At 35.7% G+C, this 21,929-nt stretch overlaps 12 protein-coding genes across 12 annotated transcripts; 8 read left to right on the top strand and 4 right to left on the bottom strand.

Moving 5' to 3' along the window:
* On the top strand, positions 1-3,348 carry INP53 (phosphatidylinositol-3-/phosphoinositide 5-phosphatase INP53; the record flags this gene model as incomplete). The annotated part of the gene is made up of 1 exon (XM_041550130.1): positions 1-3,348. The coding sequence occupies one exon, from the start codon at positions 1-3 to the stop codon at positions 3,346-3,348; it is 3,348 nt and encodes a 1,115-aa protein (XP_041406064.1).
* A 123-nt stretch (positions 3,349-3,471) lies between these two features.
* On the bottom strand, positions 3,472-4,095 carry YAF9 (YEATS domain-containing protein YAF9; the record flags this gene model as incomplete). The annotated part of the gene is made up of 1 exon (XM_041550129.1): positions 3,472-4,095. One exon carries the CDS (start codon positions 4,093-4,095, stop codon positions 3,472-3,474), a length of 624 nt encoding a protein of 207 aa, XP_041406063.1.
* Positions 4,096-4,420: 325 nt separating this feature from the next.
* Positions 4,421-5,638, top strand: KABA2_04S01276 (uncharacterized protein; the record flags this gene model as incomplete). The annotated part of the gene is made up of 1 exon (XM_041550128.1): positions 4,421-5,638. One exon carries the CDS (start codon positions 4,421-4,423, stop codon positions 5,636-5,638), a length of 1,218 nt encoding a protein of 405 aa, XP_041406062.1.
* Positions 5,639-5,841: 203 nt separating this feature from the next.
* Positions 5,842-6,507, top strand: KABA2_04S01254 (nucleotide diphosphatase; the record flags this gene model as incomplete). Its single annotated transcript, XM_041550127.1, has 1 exon — positions 5,842-6,507. One exon carries the CDS (start codon positions 5,842-5,844, stop codon positions 6,505-6,507), a length of 666 nt encoding a protein of 221 aa, XP_041406061.1.
* Positions 6,508-6,714: 207 nt separating this feature from the next.
* Positions 6,715-8,820, top strand: CEX1 (Cex1p; the record flags this gene model as incomplete). Its single annotated transcript, XM_041550126.1, has 1 exon — positions 6,715-8,820. One exon carries the CDS (start codon positions 6,715-6,717, stop codon positions 8,818-8,820), a length of 2,106 nt encoding a protein of 701 aa, XP_041406060.1.
* Positions 8,821-9,475: 655 nt separating this feature from the next.
* On the top strand, positions 9,476-11,899 carry AZF1 (Azf1p; the record flags this gene model as incomplete). The annotated part of the gene is made up of 1 exon (XM_041550125.1): positions 9,476-11,899. The coding sequence occupies one exon, from the start codon at positions 9,476-9,478 to the stop codon at positions 11,897-11,899; it is 2,424 nt and encodes an 807-aa protein (XP_041406059.1).
* A 202-nt stretch (positions 11,900-12,101) lies between these two features.
* Positions 12,102-12,878, bottom strand: TRS33 (Trs33p; the record flags this gene model as incomplete). The annotated part of the gene is made up of 1 exon (XM_041550124.1): positions 12,102-12,878. One exon carries the CDS (start codon positions 12,876-12,878, stop codon positions 12,102-12,104), a length of 777 nt encoding a protein of 258 aa, XP_041406058.1.
* Positions 12,879-13,236: 358 nt separating this feature from the next.
* On the top strand, positions 13,237-15,168 carry BZZ1 (Bzz1p; the record flags this gene model as incomplete). The annotated part of the gene is made up of 1 exon (XM_041550123.1): positions 13,237-15,168. One exon carries the CDS (start codon positions 13,237-13,239, stop codon positions 15,166-15,168), a length of 1,932 nt encoding a protein of 643 aa, XP_041406057.1.
* Positions 15,169-15,518: 350 nt separating this feature from the next.
* DMA1 (ubiquitin-conjugating protein DMA1) lies at positions 15,519-17,108 on the bottom strand (the record flags this gene model as incomplete). Its single annotated transcript, XM_041550122.1, has 1 exon — positions 15,519-17,108. One exon carries the CDS (start codon positions 17,106-17,108, stop codon positions 15,519-15,521), a length of 1,590 nt encoding a protein of 529 aa, XP_041406056.1.
* A 551-nt stretch (positions 17,109-17,659) lies between these two features.
* COX23 (Cox23p) lies at positions 17,660-18,076 on the top strand (the record flags this gene model as incomplete). Its single annotated transcript, XM_041550121.1, has 1 exon — positions 17,660-18,076. The coding sequence occupies one exon, from the start codon at positions 17,660-17,662 to the stop codon at positions 18,074-18,076; it is 417 nt and encodes a 138-aa protein (XP_041406055.1).
* A 341-nt stretch (positions 18,077-18,417) lies between these two features.
* On the top strand, positions 18,418-20,250 carry TOM71 (protein channel TOM71; the record flags this gene model as incomplete). Its single annotated transcript, XM_041550120.1, has 1 exon — positions 18,418-20,250. The coding sequence occupies one exon, from the start codon at positions 18,418-18,420 to the stop codon at positions 20,248-20,250; it is 1,833 nt and encodes a 610-aa protein (XP_041406054.1).
* Positions 20,251-20,468: 218 nt separating this feature from the next.
* ORC6 (origin recognition complex subunit 6) lies at positions 20,469-21,893 on the bottom strand (the record flags this gene model as incomplete). Its single annotated transcript, XM_041550119.1, has 1 exon — positions 20,469-21,893. The coding sequence occupies one exon, from the start codon at positions 21,891-21,893 to the stop codon at positions 20,469-20,471; it is 1,425 nt and encodes a 474-aa protein (XP_041406053.1).
* Positions 21,894-21,929: the final 36 nt, after the last annotated feature.

Raw genomic sequence — 21,929 nt, 5'->3', positions numbered from 1 at the left:
ATGAATATCTACTTGGCAGAACAGCCAGAGAGAAGGATTGCTATCATATCCAAAGAATATGCATTGATCATTAAAGCTATAAAGATAGATAAGAATGTTACCAAACCATCTTGTGCCATTGAACTAGTAAGAAAAGAATCATTAACAAATCAAGGATTCACTCGTCTGACTTCCAGCGAAATAAGTGGTTTCATTGGTTTGATCGAAGTCGATAAATTGATCTTCATAGCTACTATATCTAGTTCTGCAAAAGTAGCAGCACCTATCCCTGGTGAAACTGTAAAGAAGATTTCTTCAGTGGATTTCTTTTGTTTAAATGACCAAACATGGGATTTCTTTGATATAGACTCGAATGGATATCCTATCCTCCCTGATAGAGATGCAAACGATATTCAGGTTACTTTACCAAGACACCCATGTGCAGACATACGAAAACTGTTATCAAATGGTTCCTTTTTCTATAGTTCTGATTTTGATTTGACATCAACTCTACAAAATAGAGGTGTTGGTGCCCATTCTTTAAGTACTGATAATTTCGAACAAGAATATATGTGGAACTCATTCATGATGGGTGAAATAATCACATATAAGGATAGATTAGATAATGAAGCCAAACAAATATTAGATGACGAAGGTTTCTTGACCACAGTTATTCGTGGGTTTGCAGAGACATTTGTCACTCACGTTAAGAGTGTTAAGGTGGCGATGACAATTATCTCCAAACAAAGTTGGAAAAGAGCAGGTACTAGATTTAATGCTCGTGGTGTGGATGATGAAGCAAATGTCGCCAATTTTGTGGAAACTGAATATATCATGTATTGCAATAATTACTGTTATGCTTTCACCGAGATAAGAGGTAGTATACCTGTGTTTTGGGAACAAGATACATCCTTAATTAACCCAAAGGTCCAAATTACAAGGTCTATGGAGGCAACCCAACCTATTTTTGATGAACATTTTGAGAAATTGATCAAGAGATATGGTCCTGTTCATGTTGTCAATCTATTGTCCACTAAGAGCTCAGAGATTGAATTGTCTCGTCGTTACTATAATCAAATTAAACAATCCAAGAAGTTGAAGTTGAATTCTGACATTTTATACACTGCATTTGACTTCCATAAAGAAACCGCTCAAGAAGGGTTTTCTGCAGTTAGCAAAGTTATTCCATTAGTTCTGGATTCTTTATTAATTTCCGGTTATTTCGCATATGACTGCAAAGCTAAGAAAGTAATGTCTGAACAACATGGTATCTTTAGAACAAACTGTCTTGATTGTTTAGACAGAACAAACTTAGTCCAACAAATTATATCATATACCGCATTTAAGACATTTTTGGAAGATTTCCGATTTATTAATAAAGGTGATTATGTTGATGAGAGTGATTTCACTTTAAAACATAACGCTCTATGGGCTGATCATGGTGATATGGTCTCACAAATTTATACAGGTACGAATGCATTAAAATCATCTTTTTCCAGAAAAGGTAAGATGTCATTTGCAGGTGCCTTGTCAGATGCCACAAAGTCAGTTAGTAGAATGTACATTAATAATTTCATGGATAAAGGAAAACAACAAAACATCGATATGTTATTGGGTAGATTACCTAATCAACAAGCAGTCCAATTGCATGATCCTATTAATGAATATGTCACCTCTGAGTTAGAAAATCAGCTCGTTACATATACTAGCCGTTCGAACATCAATATCTTATTAGGTACTTATAACGTCAATGGTGCTACTCGAAAGGTTGATTTATCCAAATGGTTATTCCCTATTGGTGATAAATTTAAACCAGACGTGGTTATTTTGGGTTTGCAGGAAGTCATTGAATTAACTGCAGGTTCCATTTTAAATGCGGATTATTCGAAGGGTTCATTTTGGGAGACTATGGTTAGTGATTGTTTGAATCAATATAGTGATAAATACCTCCTACTGAGAGTAGAACAAATGTCTTCTTTGATAATTTTGTTTTTCGTTAAATCAGATAAAGCATCTAATATCAAACGTGTTGAAGGTGCCACTAAGAAGACTGGTTTTGGTGGTATGGCTGGTAACAAAGGTGCAGTGGCTATTAGATTTGAATATGACTCTACATCTTTCTGTTTCATTAATAACCATCTATCAGCTGGTGTCATGAATGTAGAAGATCGTAAAAATGATTATGAAAGTATTCAAAACGGAATCATATTTTCTAGGTCAAGAACAATTCCTCAGCACGATAGTATATTTTGGTTAGGGGATACTAACTACAGAATTAACCTAACTAATGAAGAAGTCAGAAAAGAATTGACCCTAAAGGATGATGGATATATTGATAGATTATTAAATCACGACCAATTGACCCTTGAAATGAAGGCAGGTACTGTATTTAAAGGCTTCCGTGAACCGTCACTGAAATTCCGTCCTACTTATAAATATGATAATGGTACTAATAATTATGATTCATCAGAGAAGGCAAGAACGCCATCTTGGACGGATAGAATTATTTATAGTGGTTCCAATCTTCAGCCGTTAGCCTATTCTGACGCCCCATTATTATTAAGTGATCATAGGCCTGTGTTTGCCGCATATCGTGCGGGAGTATTGACCATTGATGAACCAAAAAAGATTGAATTGACTAAAAAACTGTATAACGATTATAAAACTTTGCATCCGAATGAAGCAAGTTCATTGAGTGCACAATTGGTCAACCTTGGTTTAGAAGGCGATGAATTTATAGGAAGAACGAAACCACCAACGGTGCCAAGTGATATTAGCTTACTTGATATGGCGATGAGAAATGAACTAAATCAAACGTCCTCTGCTTCGGCATCTGGTGTTTCCTCTCCAACAAGTTCGTTGTCAAGATCTAATTCCCAAATATCTGAACCCTTGCAGCCTAAACGTGCAACTTCGAACACCGTGATTCCTTCTAATTCTAATAATTCATCAAGGGTAGCCAGTATGACAAGTTTAAAACCTGTATTACGTCCACCTCCACCTCCAGCATATGTGAAGCCGGCATTACCAGATAGGCCAGTCGCTCCAATTGAACCAATTGAAAAAAAAGAAACGTCTGATACCGGACCTGTTTCCTCTACACCTAGGGAACCTCGTAAGGAAATATCTCCGCCTCCTGGTTTCTCTAGTAGTGTGCTGACACCAAGGAACAGTAGTGCCTCTTCTCCCGCACCTGTGGTTAGTAAGGAGGTACTGCCAACTGATAATACGACAAAGCCATCTCCATCTCCACAATCGCCAGAATCATCAAGTAGTGGCACATCAGCTACTGAGAGAATTTCATCTGCAACTGTAACTCCCCATGTTAACAAATCCATGTCTGCATGGGAACCACTAACTCCAAAATAATTTTAAAAAAAGTAAATATATATTTGCGTATTGTTCTTTTATATAATAAGTATATACACACGTATCGCATAAATGCATATGAATGATATGATTGAATTGATGGAAGTTCTAAGCTTGATTTTCTTATGACTTTTCTTTCACTTTTCCAGCTACCTTTCCCTTCAATTCCTCTATCTGTTGATCAACCTCTTTAATACCATCATTGATTCTATCTATCTCTTCAATTTCTAGTTGTTTCGAGAATGGACATTGGTCTGTCTTATTTGAAGGCAGTAGGTTCCCAGGTTTTGTCATTAATATTTGGAAAAACTGTTCGTTTGGTTCGTTAAACACTAGTTCGTCATAAAATATTGATTTTATCTCTTCCTGATTGGGTTGTGTCATATCATAAGGGTGTAGTCGTAGTCTATGGTAAAAGCTTAATACTTTTTCATTGGCGTCCTCAATAAAATGGATTTTAATATTTATGTCAAATTCACCCCAACCAGTCTCTGTTAATTCAAAAGGTGGAGCATTAATAATCCTAGTAGAATTTGGATATGTGTCGTGTAGCTTAAATACTACCTGTTTAATATAATATGAGATATCTTCATTTTGAGGACCTCTTAAGAAAATTGTCCATATATGTGTATGCTCTGCCGGTGCATTTGGCGGCCTCGTGTCACCCATCTTCTTGGCTGTATTACCGTAAATTACGGGTCTGCTCACAGATATCGTCTTTATTCTCTTACTCGGAGGCCCAGCCATGTTAGCAATATAATAACTGTTATTTTGTTTAGAGTTCTTCTTCTATTGTTAAAACTTTGTTGAAGTTGTGATTCTTGGTCTTTAAAGTGACCATCTTTGGTTTTATATGTTAATTGTTTATTTTTCAGATTATTTTTCAAATGCGATATTCACAGAACGTGTAATGGAAACAAATAAGTCAATAAATAAACAAGAACCAGATATTTTATAATTTACGTGTCTTAGATAAAAGGCTCATTGTGAGGGGGACAGAACTTGATCCTGTTACAATTAAAAAATTTATCAATAAATAAGTAAAAGTAGCAATTTGTTCATCGACTATACAATGGTGGTTAAGAACATATACATTTCGAGACATGCCCATTCTTCTGCATGGCTACCGGAAGATGAACAACCATTAAGTAGGACGGGGATACTGAATGATCTCCCATTATCTGAGCATGGTGTTAACCAATCTAGGGAATTGGCTCATTATATATTATCGGTTGATACACAACCAGATATAATAATAGCGTCTCCGTTCTATTCCTGCGTGGAAACTTCAAAATATATTGCTAACTTGTTGGATATTCCTGTATTTTTAGATAAAGGGTTAGGAAACTGGTTTGATAAAGATAATGAGAAAGTAATTAATCCAGCTGATTTTAATACTTTAAACAGTCTATTTCCAGGTATACTGAAGAATGACTGGGGTAATGGATCCAGTGTGGAATCTCTCAGGGATGGTGAAACAAAAGGAGAGTTGTATTCTAGAAGTGCAAAGTTTATCATAAATATGTTGGAAAAACTCAATAAAGAACATCCAGATGTAGAGACTGTGTTGTTAATGACTCATGCCCCTGTGAAAATATCCATTGGGATGAATATACTGAAGCTGAAGAATTGTGATAGCCCATTGGATGAAGATGGTAATATATTGCAAGCTAGTGTATGTTCCCTGGATAAGTATCAATGGAGTAAATTAGATGACGAGGAATATGAGGATGAGGATGAGGATAAAGAAGAAAGACAAGAAAATATTGCTGAAACTGTAAAATGGATTATGACTATGAACAATAATACAGAATTTTTAAGAGACGGTGAAGAAAAAATTTGGAGTTTTAAGAATGCTACATCAGAGGATATACAACAGGGGGCGGTGGTAAGTTTGAACGAATCTAACCAAAAGGAAGAGCAAGAGACCGAAACTGTCTACGTAAGTGTCGATTTGGATAGTGGTAATTATAAAGAAATGATGAATATTGACAAGGATGCGATTTTCCAATATTCAGGACTCGATAGAGATCATCCTTTGATTAGAATAGGTGACAAATTGTATGAAGGTACGTGGTTAAAACTGTTAGGTACAGAATTAGCATTTCCAGATTCTGCTTCTATCAATAGGCGTGATGGAACAACTGATGCTGACACAGTCACTGCACGAGCAGCTGATGAGACTACATCCACTAATGATAGAAAGAACAATCACCAGGATCAGAAACATGCAGAGAAAATATATAGAATTACAGATAGATTGACCCTGCGAGGCGTCGAGCCTATGTAAACCAAATAATAAAACTAGCTTGACGATAGATAAATTATAGTTTTAATTTTAATTCGGGCAATTTTCGATGCTGTGAAATAAGAAAGAAAAATATATATATTTGGAAGAGGGAAGGAAAGGGATGTTTCATAAGGGAGAAAGGTGATTCACAAAGTAAAGTGTAGGTATTTGAGTAGTATAAACGAATTGCAAGAAATTAGAGCATGCAGTGTGTGGATAAGATATGTTCAGAATATAAAGTGGTGTTGGCCAGTACTTCACCTAGACGATATGAGATCATGCACGATAATATGGGATTCAAAGACCTTCTTGTCATACCGCCTACATTTGAAGAAAATTTGGATAAGTCGCAGTATGCTGATAATCCAATACAATATGTGGTGGATACTTCATATGGTAAAGCCCAATGCATGTTGAGTGAATTGCAAGATGTGAAAGAAAAGAGATTAGTGGTCTGTGCGGATACTGTTGTTCTTGATTGGGATAATATCATATATGAGAAACCAGGAAATAAGGAAAGACAATTGGCCAATTTAAAAAGGTTTTGTTATGGGTCCCAAAAGCCATTGAGAGTCGTCACTGCTGTGACGATAATCAAATGGGATCCGAATGCGATTGATGATGGTAATAAATCAATGAAACATCAAATACATCAATTCCATGAAACATCTGAAGTGTACTTTGATTCAACTGTGCCAGAACAGGTCATCCAAGATTATGTTTATAGCGAGGACGGGTTACAAGTTGCAGGTGGATTTAAGGTTCAAGGTTACTCGGGTATTCTAATCGATCGAATTGAGGGTGATTATTTCAATATTGTTGGTCTACCATTGAATCGTACTTTTAAGGAATTATTATCATATGTTTAATATATATATATAGTAGATATTTACATCAATATAAACAAGTAAGTATTGTTTACGAAAAGAAAACCTGAAAAATTTTTCAATCGCGACACGTTATAAAATGGCTATATAAACAAAACATCAACATAGACAGACAACTTAATTTGGTTAAGGACAGATCAACATAAAATATATATATAGACAAAAGGCATATATTATCAGTCTGTCAATATGAATTTTAGTAGTTTGTTCAGAGGACTAAGTAACTTCCAGTTGCCTTACAGTATTGAAAGTACACCTTATCATGAAACAGCCCAATGGCAACTCTTTGAAGCTCGTTCAAAGAAACCTGAGACATTAGATAAACATGTCACTGTGTTTAGACCCAAAGAAGGAGCAGATCGTCGTTTTATACTCAATGATCTAAGATGTGCTAAGAGGATCCGTTTCCCTGGTTTATGTAACGTACTAGATGTTATGGATGGTAGTAACGGTACGACAATCGATGAGCAAACTGTAGTGTTAGATTCTCTTCTAATTGTAACAGAGTATGTCAAGCCTGTTGATGGAGAATTATCATTGAGTTCTGAGGCTATGTACATGGGTATTTGGGATCTGTGTCAAGCTGTTGGATTACTGGAAAGTAAGTTTTTTATTGGGAATCTATCTGATCGTAGTATATTTTATAATGAATCAGGTGAATGGGTCATATTTGGTTTAGAATGTTGTATGTTAGCAGAAGATGCACGTCAACAACCAGATCAATATATTGCTGAGGTTCAACGATTTACTGGTAATCGTATAAAGGGAACACTAGAGAAATGGGATATGATGTGTCTTGGTGAGACCTTAGAGACTTTGTTACCAAAAGTAGGAAGTATCCCTATAGAACTTAAAAGTATCATTAATAAACAAAGAATTAATGGACAACTTAATGTTTCAAATTTTTTGAAAACTTTACAGAATACTAAAGTATGGAAGGAAGCAAAACAAATTGTAGAAAGTTATGGTCATTTAAAAGAATTACATATTGCTAATGATAAAGAGAAAATGGAGACATTGATTCAATTTAACATAACTATCCGTGATCATATTACTGGGATGAAAGATAGTCGTAAATGGTTACAAAGTTTCACACCTGGACTTCTTGATAGATTAATCGTTCCCGAGTTATGTTCTACGATAACATGGATGTCCACTCAACAAGCAATATATCAAGGAAATATTGTCATATCTTTAGCTTTATTATTAGAATATATTATTGCTACCAAATGTCGTACTGTTGAGATCGATACTTTATTATGGGGGATGTGGAGATTAGCCGATAGAGAAATCAGATGTTTATTATTAATGCATTGTCATGGATTTTTAAAAGATGTTACCAATGATAGTTTCCAATTCAGCGACAAAGTATTCCCATATTTCTTACAAGGGTTGATTGATTCTGAGGAATCCTTAAGGTTATTAACGTTACGTAATATACCATATATTGTTGAATTATTAACAGAGCGTCAATTAAACAATGAACTATTACGTAGCATTGCAAAGACTCAAGTGGATCCGAGTGTTAAAGTACGTACAGAGACATTACTTGTTGTATCGCGAATTGCCCCTCAATTAAAGGCATTGAGTAATCGTGATAGTGTCTTAGCGACGATCTTCACCAAGTCTCTTAAGGATCCGGAATCCGAGACAAGATTAGCTGCATTGTATGGACTTGAGCAATGTTTGCCATTGTTTGGCAGTGACGTGATCGCTAATAAGATTATGAGTGTGATAGCACCGGGGTTATTAGACAGCGACTCAGGGATCAGAACTGCAGCAAGGACATTATTTGATAAATATTTGAAGACATTAGAGACTGCAGCGATTGAGAAATTCGGTAATGTTAAGAGTGAGACTGATCAAATCGAGCCGACGCTGAAGAAGTTCGGTAGAACACAAGAGATTGAAATGAAAGAGATGGATGACATGTGTATTGGTTTCTTGCGTGGATTGCACGTCTCCGTGCCAACCACCACAGACATTCATAGGCCTACATTGAGAGAGATGTCGCCGGCAACCACGGCCACAAATATAATGGCGCCACCTAGTGAGAGACTTGCAATGCCCGTGGTGTCGATGAGATCAGCGAAGCAAGCGAAGCAAACGACGCCTGTCACTGTTCGTCCTGCTACAACCAACGATGTCAACGACGGTTGGGATGATGATGGTGATAATGGCTGGGACGATTTTAATGACATTGCCAGTGATACGGACAAGACCAAGCTGCCTGCCACCAATGCCAGCGACGACGACGACGACGACGACGACGGATGGGATGCGGCAGACTGGTAAGTATGCCCTAGCTCACGTGGCTCCTGCCCTAATCTCAAACCCTAATTCACGTGCCCCGCGCCGCCTGGTGCCGTCCCCTCAAAAGACAAGAAGACATCAGCGTTGCTCGGGTTACCGGCCGACCCACCGCCCACCGCCCACCGCCAAAGAAAATAAACGGAGAGCGAACGCGGCATGAGAAGTGCCCTGCCGCCACCCGCCGCTGCGAATTACTCCGCTAATTACGCAAAGAAATCCAGCGGCTCGGTGCGGTTCGCTTTGGTTCGGTGTGGTTTTTCTGGTAAAAGGGAGAAAAAGTGACGGAGTAACAACCAAAAAGGACAGCGATCGATTGATCAACCCTCTCTTCCCTGACCCGCACGCTCACATTTCATTTACACTGCATAGGGTTCTTTTTTATATAGATACCGTAATAATATAAATATATAATAATAACATCCAACAGACCCAACTAATTATTTGTTGATATACAGAGGGCAGCGATATAGGGAAAGGGGCCAACTGAAGAATAAGGGAAAAAAAGGGAAACGTCTGGGCATGAAAGATCAGTGAACAGAAAAACCAGGTATATTATAATTTAGAGTCATTTATTTTCTAGATACAAGTTTGTTTTTTTAAAGTACTGAGTCCCTTGTGAAAAAGAAAAAAGAAAGAGATGAATAATAGTAATAGTAATAGTAATAACCAGTATCAAAGGTATATCAGTAATACAGGTGCTAGTGGTGGAACACCGACATATCAACAAGGAATTCAACGTCCGAATCAAATGCAGTTAACACAACAACAACAGTTGCAATTACAGCAGCAGCAGCAACAGCAGCAGCAACAGCAGCAGCAACAGCAGCAAAATGACTGGATGTATACAAATAATAATAATAGCAATAGTGGAGGTAGTACTAGTGGGATCGTGCCGTTTTGGGATGTACCATCAAATCAACAAAGATATAGTCTATCACAGGATGGAAATCCAATGCTGCTGAATCCTTTTGGTAGAGGATATTCTATTGTAAATGGGAATATTATGACAAGTGGTGCTGGTGGTAGTACGAGTGGTACTAATAATGCGATGAATCCAAATCAACAAGTATTAAGACAGCCTTCGTACAGCAAAAGAAATTCTTCAATGTCAACGTTTTTCTTACCAAACGATCCTACTACAAATGAATTGGATATCTTTAGAAAGGATTCAATGAAACCCCCTATGCTTATTCCACAGGTGTCTCAACAACAGAATAGTAGTGGTACGAATGGAAATAGACTTTCAAATTCAAGTACTGAGTTCGAAACATTTATGCAACAACAACAGCCACTCCAACAGCAGCAGCAACAGTTGGCTGCTGCACAACCTGGTGCGTTCTATAACCCGAGAAACTTGAAGTTTAACGACGATTTCAATTTCCAGTTTAGATCAAGGAAATCTTCAATGAGAGACTCTCTGGATTCAGGAACCTCAGGAACTTCAGGAACTTCAGGAAGGTTGTCTCAAGTCGGGCCTCAAATATCCATAGACCCCTTAAGAAAGAGAAGTATTCAATTGTTAGACCCTATGGAGGAAGAACACATTAATACACCAAGCTTAAACAGTAATACCAATAATTATGTTGTAGATGATAATGATATCCAAATTGATACCCATATGGATCCCTTACATAAAAGGAGAAGTACTCTGAATACGAAAAATAAGAAGAAAAAATTTAAAAAAAATAAGAAGAAGGGAAAGATTGACAAACAAGACATTGAAACTTCAAGTGATCATGAAAATGAAGATGATAATTTAAAATTAGTCGGCTCAACAAAGGTTGATCAATTGATGTTGATGATTCAAGCACGTCAAAAGGGAATCACCGATAAAGTAAAGACTAAACCAAATGGAGAATTGATTCTAGAAGAAAACTCAGGAATAATGCCTCCAAAGGATGAATTGGTAGGCGGTATAGAAAAGCCAAAGATCGATCTTCAAAGTTCAAGACCCTTAATTATGGATTCAAATGGAGATGTTTCATCGTTAGTATCAGGAAGTAACATGGTTTCAATAAAACCAATCGCTAACACAATATATCCAAAGGATAAAAGATATCAATGTCAATATTGTCACAAATATTTCTCACAACCAACACATTTGGAAGTACATATCCGTTCTCATGTAGGACGTAAACCATTCAAATGTAAATTCTGTGGGAGGCATTTCACTCAAGGTGGGAATTTACGTACTCATCAAAAATTACATACTGGTGAAAAACCGTACTCTTGTGATGTTTGTTTCAAGAAATTTTCACGTAAGGGTAATTTGGCTGCTCATTTACTCACACATCAAAATATTAAACCATTTATTTGTAGATTGGATAATTGTAATAAGGGATTCACTCAATTAGGAAACATGAAAGCACATCAAAATAGATTTCATCTTCAAACTTTACTAGAATTAACTAATAAATTAGCCACTATGGAAACAGATATTAATTCAGTTCCAGAAAGTGAGAAAGATTTATTGAATTATTTTGCATCCATTTATAAAAATTCTAATAAAGGTATAAAAGGTCGTGGTAAAGGTTCGACTAAAATCGTTCCGAATAATGATTTATTGACTAGTCCAATGTCTATCACATCAGAACATACAAATCCTAGAGTAATGTCTGGAAATATTGACACACAACAAATGGTGGAAAATGGAAATTATACCACAGCGCCACACACAATTCAACATATTCCTCCTGTGACAACTACTGGTCCACCAAGCATTATCAACCCAAATCAAATGGTAGAATCGTCGTTATCACAAGGTATCAAACAACCACAACTTAACCAGAACACAACGCCAAAACCACAACAGACTCAACCATTTGTCCCACAAGATGCCCTTGTAGGTAATATTTTACAATTAACTGGGAATGGTATGAACAACTCTCAAAATGTATCCTCTACGGTTCCTAATCCAAATGTCATTAATAACTACCAAATGACGTATCCAGTCAAACCACAAAGTGGTACAACCTCTGATAATATTCCAAATTCCATTAATACAGCATCATTATTGTCGAATCAAGATCCTAAGTTTCAACTGGATGAAGGACCAGATTGAAATAATATAACTGAATTCCCAACCATAATAATTAATTATTTATATATATATATATATATATATGTATGATATTTATATATCTTACTTTGTAACGTTTACAATATTCATGAATATGATATTATTCAAAATTATAATTGTACTTTATTTTGAATTGATTATTGTCGATTTGTGAGTTACGTATAAGTGTTCAATTCAAACCCCTCTATTGATTATTTTGAGTAGTAATTTGAATATGGAAACTTATCCCTTTAGCAAAACTTGTATCTGGTATATCATTATTAGGTCTATCTACAAAAGTGGCGAGACAGATCACTTGTTCAGGAGGGTACCCTAACGACGCCAAAACACCTTTTATTATACCTACCGGAAATTCGAGGAAAGGTTCCACCAATTTTAATTCTTTCTTTAATGCATTTTCTTCGATACAAAATTCTCGAATAGGTGGGTAATCGTAGTCAAATAGATAAAAGGTACCTCTATGATTGGTCTTTAAATTATCAATTTGTTTCCCATACAATTGTTTCCATACATCACGACACACAAATTTCATTATTAACAAAATATCCATATCTTTAAATTGTAAATTCGGATTATTTGTAAATATTAATAACTCAGAGAGTTTGTTCCCGACTTGGAATCCGATATTCCTTACTCGATCTATCACTTTGTTGTATTTATCCTCATCTTTAGTATCTAAAAGGTCATGTATTAGTTGATTGGATGGAACAATATCTTTTAGAAGATTTGTAGTATTGCTATCTTCATTGACATCCAACTTGGACATATTACTGCTAACCTCTTCGTCATTAGATTTCTCCAATTTTCTCTCAACACTCATAGAGAGTGGTATAATTTCATTTATCAACATTTGGAATACAAGTTTATTAACCTTCCTGAGAGATTCTTCGAACAATTGGAACTGATGTTGTTCTGTCATCCCAGAATTAGTTCCATTCTCACCAACTGTATATCCGTTCATTTTTGGGGGGGTTAGTTTTATAATTTTTATCGTAAAGAGTTTATATTTGCAAATTATCGATTCTGATGGATATAATTCAGAATAATTTACTCTCTTCTGTGCTCTATTCCTTGGCTATTCAAATCCATTTTTCCTTTGTAAAAATATCCTTCGATTGTTTTCATTTTCTTTTAATTTCTTTAATTGTTAAAACAAAGAAAATTTCATAAAGGCAGGAACTCGGATGAAAGAGTTAAATAAACTTTCAGTTGTTCCCTATCAAAAATAAAAACAACTTCCCTTAAAATATATTGTTGAATCGCTACTATCTACCATATCTAACAATTATTTAGGAATATTTTAGTAACAGGCCTACGTAATGAGTGCGCAATTGTCAATTGGTAACGAGTTGAAGGACTCGTACAAAGGAACGTATAAGTGGGTCTCAGCCAACATTAAATGGTTAAAGGAAATCGAACAATTTTATTTACAAAGAGCTAAGATAGAGAAAGAGTATAGTGAAAAATTAAATGCATTGACTACTGAGTACCTTAATAAAACAAGTTCATCCACTGTTTTACTTTCGGTCGGTGAAACTCCCACAGTGACTCCTGGTTCTGTTGAGATTGCAAGTGTTGTTACATGGAATGACATCCTATCTCAGACAGAGTCTATTTCCAAGGATCATGCGAAACTGGGTAATGATTTTGAAAAGACTGTTGCTGCTCAAGCCAATGGGTTGAATGTAAAATTAGATTTCACACTAACAAAGATTAATGGTTTCAATAATGATCTTGAAGATAAAAAAAATGGTGCCAAGAATGATTTAGATAAAGCTAAGAGAGCTTATGACGATTCCTGTGAAAATGTAGAAGTAACAAGAAATAAACTAACTAAGAGCAATAATGAAAGAAATAAGAGAAAGTTGGAAGATAGACAAGTTGATATGAATGTTGCGAAGAATGATTATTTGATTAAGATTAATCAAGCCAACAGAATTAAGGATAAATATTTTTTCCAAGATGTTCCAGAAGTCGTTGATTTGTTACAAGATTTGAATGAATCGAAAATTCTTTTATTAAATGATATTTGGAAAGCAGCTAACGATAGTGAACTTGAATTTGGTGAAAATATAAAGGGACGTCTTACAAAATCTAATGATGTTATATCCCATAATAAACCATCTTTAAGTACAGCCATGTTTATCAAACATAACTTGAAAAATTGGAAAGAGCCTAATGATTTTCAATATGTGCCATCTCCAATATGGCATGAAGATGAAACTTTCGCAGTTCCATCTGAGAGTGAAGTTCAAGATTTACGAATCAAATTGAAACAGGCCGAAAATGATTATAATAGACTCGACGATTTAACTAAAACTGAATTAAGTAAATTATCAGGTTTTAATAAAACTAAACAAGCTTTGAAAGATGACATGGAGGCTAATGGTAATCATGGGAAAAATGGTCAAAAATTTTATGAAAATTTGAAGAGTTATCTTTCAGTTATTTCCAGTTTTGTATTGCACGAGACAACAAAATTGCAAGCAGAAGTTACTGTTGAAAGTATTCAAAATAATGTACCAGCGGAATATGATTTATCAACGGACAACATTGATCTGAATAAATCAAAGAGGAAATCTAGTGGTGGTTTATTCTCGAAATTTAAAGGTCTCAATATTTTAAGTGAAGTTAATAGTGGTGGTAGTTCTCGTTCTTCAGGTGGGGGCCATTCAAATGGTATATCATTATTTGGTGGTTCTCACAATAAGAGATCTAGTGTTCAGAATAACAATAATAATGGTAATAATGATAAACCAGATAATGAGTCTGTATTCAGCAGCGAGACTACTCATACCCACACTACAACGAACCAGAAAACAAGTTCCAGTGGTGGTGGAAGTAATAATGGTAATAAAGTCCTCTATGCATATGAGGAACAAGACAGTGACGAAATATCTTTGTCGTTAGGAGATCAAATAGAATTGGTAGCTGTAGATTCAGGTTCAGGATGGACAAAGGTAAAAAATTTATCTACTGGGGAAGCAGGTCTCGTGCCAACATCTTATGTGCACATTAGTGCTGAAAATAGAAAAGCCACATCTCCTCCTAGCGTGCCACCTCCAAGGCGTGCAGCTGTTCCAACTAGAACATTGACGGCTACGTTTGCGTATGAGGCACAGGACTCCGATGAACTAACTTTGTCTGCTGGTGATGTTGTCACAGTTATTAAAGGTGATGATGGAAGTGGTTGGACATATGGTGAAGTTAATGGCGAAAAGGGTTTAGTACCTACGAGTTATTGTAAATGATGAAATAGTAATATACATGTATGTATGTATTGAACATAACTCATTTCAAATAAAATAATTGAAACTGTGGTTTTGTTAGTTCATTTAATGAAATATGATATAGTAAAAGATATTATAAATTTTAAAAAGAATGTTATGAATGAAAATATTAAGAAAAGCAAAAATAAATTTTAAATAAGTATATATTTTAACTGTGAAGGATGACAATGATAATAATCTAAATAAATGGAGGGAAGTTGTGTATGACTTTTCAATGATGAGAATGTGTATATATTAATGATCCTATGAGTACTAAAAATTTGTTAGTAGCAAGGGAAGAATGCGGTACAACGATGGAAGAAAAATTGGTTTCAGCTCTCCATATCGATATCATTCTTCGGATCGTCTAATTGGACTCCTAGACCGTTGAGTACATTTGGATCTAACTGACTATCCTGAACCATATTATTATGATTATTACTATCATGATGAATACTGGTGCTTGCCAAACGAAAAGATGGATCTAATTGGCCAGTACGTATTGAATTGTTATTATTATTATTACCATCATTACTACTCTCTTGTATGCTATTGCTGTTAATGTTATCTTGTATTTGTTCTTCTTCTGCATCTGAAAGTGCATCTTCTGAGTCACTAGATTCTATTGTAGCCTCTAAATCACAAGCGGCTCTGCAGTTTGGACAAACAAATTGTGGATAAGAAGACATAACTAATCTTCTTACACAATGGAAATGCCAACTATGGGAACAGGGTGAGATGAAAATTGCTTGACATGGTTTAATTTTACTTAAACAAATGGAGCAATCTTCTTCATCTATTCCACCATTGGTTAATTTTTGCAATTCTTTAATCTTGTTTAAAGCTTCTTTATTGAATGCATTTGCTTTCCTCTTCCATGATTTATTAAGTTCGATTCTCATTTTCACACATCTATATATTTCTTCTGTCCCACCTCTAAAATCCATACCAAGTTGTAATACATCACTATCATGTAATGGAATATCCTTTGATAAAGTAGAAGCAGGCGAAAGACGTTGATGATTTAAAAAAGTACCTGAGGAGGATTTGACATCCTTAATGAACCAATTCCCTTGGGAATCGACTTTAAAACAACCGTGAGTCCTTGATATAACTTTTGATTTGAATACTACTGGATGATAATTTTCAGGTAATTTTGAGATTGCTTCACGAACTCTTTCTGTATATCTTCCAATGACTAATTGTGATCCTGGACCTGCAGTTCTTACAATGGGATCAAAATAAAGACCTTGATTTGTTGTGGAGACGTTATCAATGAAAGGTGTCAATCTTAGACTAAATAATCCATTCTTGTCCTTTAATTTCTTTAATTCCTTTGAGTCAAGTTTTGGTGGTAAGATTGTATTTTCTGGTAGATCCAAATGTAACAAAGAATCTGCATTTGGTTGATCTGCTGAATAAACATAATGGCGAACGTTCTTAGAGTTAGTATTCGAATCACCATTACTATTACCCATTGCTAAATCGGCAGCCGTGGCGGCAGCTGTGGCGGCAGCTGATGTAGTTGCATATGAATTAGCCGCAACTGCTGCTACAGCCGCCGCTGTAGCAGCAGTTCCATGTGGAGCATTATTTACATTTAACAAATGATTAGTAGCTGCGGTTGTATTAGTAGTTGTAGCAGTAGCGGCAGCAGTCATTGCGGCTATACTATTATGCAAAGCGCCAGCAACATTATTAGAGCTTGTACTGTTGCTGTTATTACCTGTTAATGACAGCGCAATAGGTAATGGTCCTTGATCATGAGGAGTTTCATCGCCACTATCATGAGTACTTGTGGTAGTAGTGGCTGTTGCAGCAGCTGAATTTGAAGTATGGGATATTCCAAAAGCGGAGAATGCATTACCAGCACGTTGAGATCCCGAGGTCGATGACTGATTAGTCTGATTAAAATGGTACATATCACTGTTCTCTCGATATATCTACGTATATATATTAATATTATTATTTCTAATATTTCTAATATCTAGTTTAGTTGATCTAGTAATAAACAAACAAACTAAAAATTACAAAAAGGAGGCAGAAACGGAGGGAAAGACAACCACAGATGCTTCTTGAACGTACGTGTGTGTGTCAGTGATGATCTAGTTATACCTTATCAAAAATATAAACCAGTATTCTTCTATGAAGGGCTCCTAACTTCCTTTGGTCGTGTGTATCTAGCGGTTTCAGATGGATATCGATGTACCTTGGTGATGTGTGGTTTGGGGTCTCTTTTGAGTTCTGCCCCCACCCAGAAAATCAGAGCCAAAAAATAAACAGAAATTGTGTGAGAGAGGGAAAACTCCAAACCGTTTTGTCCTTTCCGGCGGAGACACTGAGCGAGTTATGCCAATAGTGGAATTTGAGGTTCTATAAGAGAGGGAAAGAGAGATGGTGATGGTGATGGTGAAAGTGATGGTGATGGTTGTGTGTGGATATGTGTTTATAGGGATATACAGCTGACTTAACGATGAGTGGTGTATTGCCAGATGATAAAGCTAGTGAGAAGAAGGACGGGAAGTTGTTAGCGGAAACGGAAAAGACTCAAGTGAATTATACTCCGGATTCGCAGGACACAGGGAGTTACAAATACTACCCAGATGATCCCGAGTCTACGTGGAACAGGTTTCGGTTTCAAGCGAAGGGCGACTCGCAGTTCTTCGACCCATGTGAGGAGTCCAGTAAGATGTCGATGAAGTGTCTGGAGTTAAATAATTACGATCGTCAATTATGTAAGGAATACTTCGATGCTTATAGGGAGTGCAAGAAACAATGGTTACAGTCGCGTAGGAGGGATAAGTCCCAATGGGAATGGGACAGGGACGGTAAAGGAGCCTCCAGTAACGGTGACAATCGTGCTGATGATGCTTCCTGTGTGTTGATGTGATTTGACTCTCTTTCAAATACAAGAGAAACCCCTTTGTCACTCGGAACGACGAGGTGTCGGTCGTTGTTCTTTTCAGTTTCTCGCTCGCAGCACAAAAATGTGAAGAAATCCTCGACACTTTCAACACTTTCAAAGTAATTTAATACAATAACACATCCATATCCATATCCATATCTGTATATCTATCTATCTGTATATATCCTGTAACTAGTTTCCCAAATTGATAATATAAGTTATTCTTCTTAGACTAGTTCTATTTTGGTTTGGTTTGATTTTTGGTTCTACTTGCATACACATAGAGACACCATATACCTGGATTTAATTTTAAGGTAAAGAAAATAATGGACGGTTTTGTTAAGAGGAACAGAACTGCTATTGTGGCTGCAATCGCTACAATTGCTGCAGGGTCTGCTGCGGTCGGTGCGTACTATTACTACAAACAGTTGCAAGATGAAGTCGCTGCAAGAGGAGGTTCTCCCGATTCAGATTTGACTGCTGGCTCTACTTCTTCAAAGAGTAAATCTAATAAGAAAAATAAGAAAAAGAATAAGAAAAAGGCTAAGAGTCACGATTATCCTATATTGACTAATGGTGAACCGGATCTTGAACAGATCATGGCTTTATCTTCCGAAAAGAAGGACACTATTGCTACACTATTGAAGGATAAAGGTAATGAATTTTTCAAGGCTCAAAATATGCAAGAAGCTTTGAAATATTATAATCACGCTTTGAAATTGAAACAAGACCCAGTATATTATTCTAACATATCTGCATGTTACGTTACCTTAAATGATCAAGAGAAAGTCATTGAATTCACTACAAAGGCATTGGAATTAAGATCTGATTATTCAAAGGCTTTGCTAAGAAGAGCCTCTGCCTATGAAGCCTTAGAACGTTACTCTGATGCAATGTTTGATTTATCTGTGTTATCTTTAAATAACGACTATAGCGGTGCTTCTATTGAACCAATGTTAGAACGTAACTTGAACAAACAAGCAATGAGAGTATTGAAAGAAAAATTGAGTATCTCAGATGATGATGAAGCTGCTGTTCCTGTCATTGCTCAGCAATTGCCTTCGAATACTGCTATGGCTTCATTCTTTGGTATCTTTAAACCAGAAACTACTTTTGATAATTACGATGAAAATAATGAAAATGATAAATTATTGAAAAATGGTTTAACTGAATTATATTCAGCAACTAATGAAGGTTATTTAAAGGCTGAAAAAGATTTTGATATTGCTGCAAAGGGATTCGTCGAACTATATGAAACTGATAAGACTAATGAGATTGTTAAGAATAAATTGGCAATTGCTTTGGAATATGTCGGTATCTTTAAATTCTTAAAGAACGATTTGGTTGGTGCTCAAGAAAATATTAAAAAAGCCATTAATCTACATCCTCGGGTCAATTCTTATATCTATATGGCTTTAACCATGGCTGATAAAGGTGATACTCAGGATTATTTCACTTACTTCGATAAAGCTCTTGAATTGGATCCAAATTGTTCCGCTACTTATTATCATAGAGGTCAATTATATTTCATTACTCAGAAATATGATTTGGCTAGAGCTGATTTTGTTAAATCTAAAGAATCTGATGAAAATAATATTTTCCCTTACATTCAATTAGCATGTCTAGAGTATCGCGAATCTAATTTTGAAGGTTGTAAAGAACATTTTGATATTGCAAGACAGAAATTTCCAATTGCTCCAGAAGTTCCAACTTTCTTTGCTGAAATTTTAGCTGATAAAGGAGATTTTGAAGAAGCTACTAAACAATATGAAATCGCCAGAAAATTAGAAAAACAACAATCAACAATTCGTGTTGGTATTGCGCCTTTGGTAGGTAAAGCTACCGTAATCTCTAGACAACCAAGTATTGAAAACTTTAAAGAAGCCTCAGTGTTATTCGAAGAAGCTTGTAAACTTGACCCAAGATCCGAACAAGCTAAGGTTGGTTTAGCTCAATTGAAATTACAAGAAGAAGATGTTGACAACGCCATCACTTTGTTCGAAGAAGCAGCTGATCTAGCTAGAACCATTGAAGAAAAATTACAAGCTACAACATTTGCTGAAGCTGCTAAAGTTCAAAAGAGAATTAGAGCTGACCCTGTCGTTAGAGCTAAAGTTGAAGAAGCTTTGGCTCAGTATCGTGCACAAGGTCATATGTGAACCATCTCTTCTTATTTGGTTAACTTCTATTTCTCCTCCTATATCTGAATACTTTTCTCTGTACGTATATATATGTGTGTTTGCTCATGATTATTTTTTTCTTTTGTAAATAATAACAATTCTAATCGAAACTTTCATAAGAAAAATATAAATATAATTACACTTTTATGTATTTATTTATTATTAATCAATAACTTAAACATATTCATCAAACTTTATCATCTCGTTGATCTCATGGATAAGTCTTGTTCAATTCTTCGTCTCCAAATAGCGAACTGATCATCTGTAACTAAATAATTTTTTTTTTGCAACATTGAACCCAATTTCCCAATAATAACTTCTTCATAATCTTGTCCATCGAAGTAGTTATTATTAATCTGCATATCTCTAAACCATTTTTCACCAGTCACTACTTCCCTCACAATCTTGATACATTCAACTACTTCTTCGACTCCTGAACAATGCATCGAATACAACATTTTCTCCATAATTAAATGATCTACTCTGGGATCCTTACTTCTTCTTTCATGAAATATTACATACACACAATTCATGACTAGCCCGCATAGAAATTGCCAAGGACACATTAAATAATTGGCATTTATTAGGAATGAATCTAACACGTGTAATGCAATCGCTTTAGGTAATTCAAATTGGTTGCATAATTGGATAACTTCATCCAATGTTGGTTTACCAAAGCGTTTCGTCAATAAATTTGCCTTATCGAAAGAATAGTGTGTTTTATTCAATTTTGTTCCACCAGAACGTGGAATTTTCGTTGGTAATGGTATCTTCGGTGACGTTTTATTATCTGATATTACGTCCTCTAAGTTGTCCTTATCAGTATCAAGGTCAGAATCATTTGCAGCATCCTGTGAGTTTTCATTGGCAGGATTATAGTTATCGTCACTGTCGCTATCATCAACTATTTTTTCATCATGAGGAATATTTTTACCACCAAAGATAGATTCACCTTTTACGTTATCCTTTGAACCACCTGTCTCTTTGTTATTTATCTTTCTCCTTTTGGATAGTTCGTTAGTTCGTTCGTCATCACTATCGTCTTCTTCAAAGGCTAACTTCCTTCTTGGTGTTAGTGGGCTATCAGAAGGAGGTTCATCTGCAAGATCATCAGCAAACATTGGTACCGTTGGTGGTAATGAACTTTCTTTAACTCCACCCTTCCGTTTGGATGGAGTTCCAAACAATTGTTCACGTAACACCTTTGGATCAGTCGCAATAAATCTATCATTATTTTTCAAGGGTGAATTTCTTTGACTTTTCTTCTTGGGACTTGGAGACCATTGTATTCCCTTAATGGGGGATAACTGATATAATTGTTGCTTAAACACATCAAGCAGATGATTGATTTTCTTTGGTTCTAATGGAATATTATCCATATAAAATTGTAAATCAGGAATATTTTTCTCTTGTAATTTCTGGCAAGCCATGTAAGCACAGATGTGACACCGTGCAGCTTCTTCATTCGGCCTTAACATAACTTTATTCAAAGATGCATTGTATAATGTGGATGTAGCTGATTGTAATCTTTTCAAGTAGCCATAGGACCAGTCTATAGTATCTGGATCATCAACATCCACGACATCCAGGATTGTCTTTTGAATCTGCTGACCTGTAGACATCAATTGTTCAATCTTATCAAAAAAAAAAAAAAAAAA

Source organism: Maudiozyma barnettii, assembly GCF_903064755.1.
Source record: "Maudiozyma barnettii strain CLIB 1767 genome assembly, contig: KABA2_04, whole genome shotgun sequence".
NCBI classification, from domain to species: Eukaryota; Fungi; Ascomycota; class Saccharomycetes; order Saccharomycetales; family Saccharomycetaceae; genus Maudiozyma; species Maudiozyma barnettii.
Note: the sequence above shows the minus strand (reverse complement) of the source record. Positions and strands in the feature narration are given on the sequence as shown.